Consider the following 5165-nt stretch of genomic DNA (forward strand, 5'->3'; position numbering starts at 1 on the left):
GCCAAGTTCATTTAGGTTGGGCTAAGCTTTCATGGATAGTCCATGGAGTGTTTAACTCATGGATCCTATAGAAATGAAAGGTCATGGGTATTAGGGTTTACATGAATGTAACCCTAATCCTCCACACTATATAAAGAGGTCTATGGTTCATGAAAGGGGGTTGAGTGCTAGGCACTAGAGTGTTTATACACAAAGAGGGCAAAAAAAACTGATTTCATGAGTGTGAACCTAAGTATCCTTATTCTCAAGTTATTCCAAGGGTTCTTGGTGTTGTGTGAACCATTTGAGGTGCAACACTTGAGGCACTAGGCTCTTAAAGGTTCAAGACTTCAAGCTTCATCAAAATGTATGTCATTCTACTAGATACTTGTATTGTATATACTTCTTATTACGCTAGTTAGGGTGAAACCTTGGAATATTGAATATTTGCATGTATAATAGTGAAAACGTAGATCCAAGGTTAATAGGGTTGCATGTACACCATAGGAGTGTTAGAATGCTCAAAACCCATCAGGTAGATGGCGGCAGCCACCATGGTTGGCGGCCATGGTGGTTATCTTCTCAGTTTTCCGGCCAAGATTACATCTCAACAACAACACAACCTAAAATACACGCAATGGCACCCTAATACTCACACACATCCACCCACCCACAGTGGCTGTTGGTGGCGGAAAAGAAAGATTGGTGGCAGTCACCATGGTTGGCAGCCATGGTGGTCTTTTCGTGATTTACGGCCATCCGCACGCATCAAAGGGATGAACGCATACTCCCTCGTCGCCCTAACTGGACACACACACCATACACACGGGATGACACCCACAACCCACGACATGAATAATTCTGAAACATTAGATCACATAAAAAATAAAGAAAACGCCACCGCAACCTACTTCTCGGCGACTGGTGATGGTCGAAGGCAACAACAGCGTGACGGCGATGGACTTTGGGCTGAAGCGGAGAAAAGGATGTGTGTGACCCAACCACGAACAGAAACAACTCCCATGAACTGCGAAAACAGCGTGATGGCAATTATTTGTTGGTTGTTCATTGACAGTGCGAAAACGCATCAGTAACTCGATGTTATAAAACGTGTTGTTGTGTATGATTTAACTAATAGTTAGTGCAAGCATATAAGTCGAAGTTTATTTGTTCCTTTTATCCTAAGAGAATTAAAAGCGATATCTTGGGCCCCTCGATGATTTGGCCAAGGGGAGATGATAGGATGTAGAGGTTCCGTTGGTTGATGTAGGATGTTGTTATGTCGTTGAAAATCATCACATTTTTGAGCATGTAGGAAGGAATCTGTCTTCATGGTTAGCCACTAGTATCCTGTTCTCAACACTTTGGAGTATAAGGATCTGCCCCTAGTGTGATTGTTGCAGTATCCTTCATGTATATCCTTTAGAACTTCCGCAACTTCATGATCTTCTAAGCATCTAAGGTATGGACCTGCCATAGATTTTTTATATAATTTACCTTGGATTATTAAAAACCTTGAGACCCTTGTTCTGAATACTCTGTCACTTTTTTCCTCTTTTGGGATCGTGTCATTCTGGTGGTATTCCATAATAGGTTGGATCCAGGATCTTGAGGTTGGGGAAGTACCCTTGATGTTAGGATCCTGATAAGGAAGTTGAGGATCGGGGTCTTCAATTGTAGTGATGTTGGTAGTTTCCTCATGATCCTCGGGATCCTTCAGTCTTTTGGCAGGATCCTCGATTGCTGGGATCAACTCGTGGATTATCGGGATCCTGGTTTATGTCGGGATCCTAAGAGAATATCCTAGATTAGCTAAAGCATTTGCTTCAATATTGTCTTCTCTAGGAACTTGATTTACGTTGAATGCTTCGAATTCTGAGCCTAAATTTTTGAGGATATGGAGATATAGTGCTAGTCTTTCTCCTTTTACTGCATAGGATCCATTAAAATGGTTAGTCAGTAATAAAGAATCAAAGAATACCTGAAGATCCTTCGCTAACTGCAATCCCATGATTAGTGCATCGTATTCTGCCTCATTGTTGGTTTCATTGAACTCACAACTGATTGCTTGGGGTAGAATGTCCCCCTGTGGCGATTTTAGTATGATCCCCAGGCCAGTTCCTCTTTCGTTTGATGTTCCATCTATGAATAGTGTCCATCTTCCCATGTTTTCTTATTCTAGAAGTTGTTTGGCTTGTATTTCTACTTCAGCTTGTAGATCATCACTAAAGTCAGCCACGAATTCCGCCAATGCTTGAGACTTTATAGCGGGTCTTGGCTCATACTTTATGTCATATGTACTTAGTTTCATGGACAACTTTGCCATCCTTCCTGACAATTCTGGTTTTCTTATAACATTCTTAATGGGATAATTAGTTCTTACATTTATAATGTGTTTCAAAATAGTGTCTTAATTTAGTAGAAGCAGTTACTAATGCAAGTATAAGTTTTTCAAGGTGGGAGTACCTGGTTTTAGGATCCAAGAGACTTTTACTTACATAGTAGATGGGATGTTGGTCCCCATTAAGATCCTTAGCTAAGACTACACTCACCGTATTTGAGGATACTGAAAGGTAAAGAAGAAATGGTTCCCCATCTAATGGTTTTACCAATAGGGGTGCTGAACTTAAATATTTTTTAAGTTCCTGGAAATCATATTCGTTTTCCGTGGTCCATTCAAATCTTTTTTTCTTCTTCAAGATATCGTAGAAAGAATTGCATCTTTCCGAGGATCTTGAGATGAACCTGTTTAGGGCTGCCACTCTTCCTGTTAGTCTTTGAATATCTTTTGTCGAGTATGGTGATCTTAGATCGAGGATGGCCTTGATTTTCTCCGGGCTTGCTTCAATTCCTATTTTGGTCACCATGTATCCAAGGAACTTGCCTAATCTCATTGCAAAGTGACACTTGGAGGGATTCAGGTATATGTTATATTCATCCAGTATGTTGAAGGCTTATTCAAGATCCTTGAGATGATCTTCATCTTTCTTAAACTTGACCACCATGTTATTGATGTAGACTTCAATGGTTTCCCCCAGTTTCTCTTTGAACATCTTGTTGACTAGACTTTGGTATGTTGCACCTGCATTTTTAAGAACAAATGGCATGTCAGTATAACAATAGATACATGTTGGAGTTATGAATGTCGTATCCTCTTGGTCGGATGGTTCCATCTGGATCTGCTGGAATCCCGCTGATGCATCCATGAATGTTAATAATTCATGACCCATTGTCCCGTCTATCATGGAGTCTATGTGTGGTAGAGGTAAAGGATCCTTGGGACAAGCCTTGTTAAGATCCATGTAATCTACACATATTCTCCACTTACCATTCTTCTTTTGTAGCACGGCCACATTAGCTAGCCACCTTGGGAATTTCACCTCCTCGATCATTCCTGTTTTAAGAAGTTTTTCTACTTCTTGTATAATTTGGTTTCTCTCCGGTGCAAACTTCCTTCTCTTTTGGTGTATTGGTCTGAAAGATGGATCAATGTTAAGTTTATGGGTTATTATATTTTTGTCTATACATGTCATGTCCTCGTGCTTCCATGCAAATGTCTTGCTTCTAGCTTTGAGGAACTTTATTACATATTGTTTGATTTGTTCAGGAATTGAGGATCCTATGAGAATTTTGGCTTCCGGATCCTCAAGGTTCAGGGGCACTTCCTTTACATCTTGCTCTCTTGTTTCCAGTGCGTCTCGTGCCCGCTGCTTTAATTGTTATGCTTGTCGTGGTATTGTTGAAGATTTCATCAAAGTCTTGTAGCATTCTTTGGATTCTTGTTGATCTCCTATGATCTTCACTGTCCCCCATGGGGTAGGCATCTTCACACATTGATGATATGTCGATGGTACAACCTTCATTTCGTGGATCCATGGTCTACCTAGTATAACATTATAAGAGGATAACGTCTCAATTACACAAAAACGTTGCATAGAATTTACCCTATCTATGTAGATAGGTAGATTTATCTCGCCGACTGTATGTTTGGTTTCGCTGCTGAATTCGAACAGCACTGAGGATCTTCTAACTATTTCAAACTCCAGGATGTTCATTCTTTTTAATGCGTCCAGGAGTATAATGTTGACTGAGGATCCTCCATTGACAAGGATCCTTCTGACGAAATGGTTTGCGATGTAAAAAGTGATCACTAATCTGTCGTGGTGAGGATCCTGGATGTCTTGTTTATCTGCTTCGTCGAAGGTGATCTCTTTGTCATTTATGATTGGCGTATTATTCAGTGTCCCTTCTTATTTTTCTGTTTTTGACACCTTGACATGCCTCTTTGTTACAGTATAAGAGGTACCAAAAATGTCAGATCCTCCGGAGATCACATTGATTACCTTGGCATCAGCAGGAGGGGATCGTGGTTTGTCGAGGATCTCTGAGGATCCTGATCTTTCTCTTTGGATATCTCATTTCTTCTTCCAAGGACTTCTTTGAGGTATCCTTTTCCTAAGAGGTAGTTGATCTCCTTCCTAAGAGCTTTGCAATCCTCTGTGATATGACCAAAGTCTTCATGGTACGCACACCATTTGGATTTGTCTTTCCAAGTGGTAGATTTTTCTCCCTTTCTTGGCCATCTTGCTTTGTATCCAAGATCCTGCATAGCAAATATTATACCTGAAATATCCACAGAAAAGCAGTAGTCAGTAATCTTAGGAAAGTCTTCTTCCTCTCCGTCATCTTCAAGGGCATTAACCCTATGATGATCAGGTTTGGAATATGGTTTGGACTTATAGGATCTTTAGGCCGAAGAGTCGGCCTTCCTATTGGGGTGATCATATGAGCTTGGTGGGTTGCTCCTCTTTTGGATCTCCTTGTCTTCTTCGATCCTTATGAACCTTTGTGCTCTACTCCTAACTTCACCCATCATTTTGCATTGAGTCATTACGAGGTCTTCGTAGAAAGAAGAGTCCTTCTTTAAGCCCATTTTAAAGGCTTCAACTACAGTTTCCATGTCAATGTTAGGGATACTCAGAGCTTCCCTACCAAACCTGTTAGCAAAGTCCCTAAGTCGTTCTTTAGGATCCCGAACCACTCAATGGAGATCACTAATGATCTTCTCGAATGTTCTGCTAAAATAAAATTGATTATTAAAGATGTTAACTAAATGTGCAAATGATGTAATATAATAAGGACAAACATTCATTAGCCATTTAAGAGCTGGTCCTGTGAGGTTTTAA

At 40.4% G+C, this 5165-nt stretch overlaps 1 protein-coding gene across 1 annotated transcript; it reads right to left on the minus strand.

Moving 5' to 3' along the window:
- Positions 1 to 1756: 1756 nt before the first annotated feature.
- On the minus strand, positions 1757 to 2146 carry LOC145131155 (uncharacterized). Its single transcript, XM_079065883.1, has one exon. It carries the CDS (start codon positions 2144 to 2146, stop codon positions 1757 to 1759), a length of 390 nt encoding a protein of 129 aa, XP_078922009.1.
- Positions 2147 to 5165: the final 3019 nt, after the last annotated feature.

This window comes from Lactuca virosa, chromosome 8 (genome assembly GCF_052849685.1).
Source record: "Lactuca virosa cultivar CGN04683 chromosome 8, Lactuca_virosa_CGN04683_v6, whole genome shotgun sequence".
Lineage (NCBI taxonomy): Eukaryota > Viridiplantae > Streptophyta > Magnoliopsida > Asterales > Asteraceae > Lactuca > Lactuca virosa.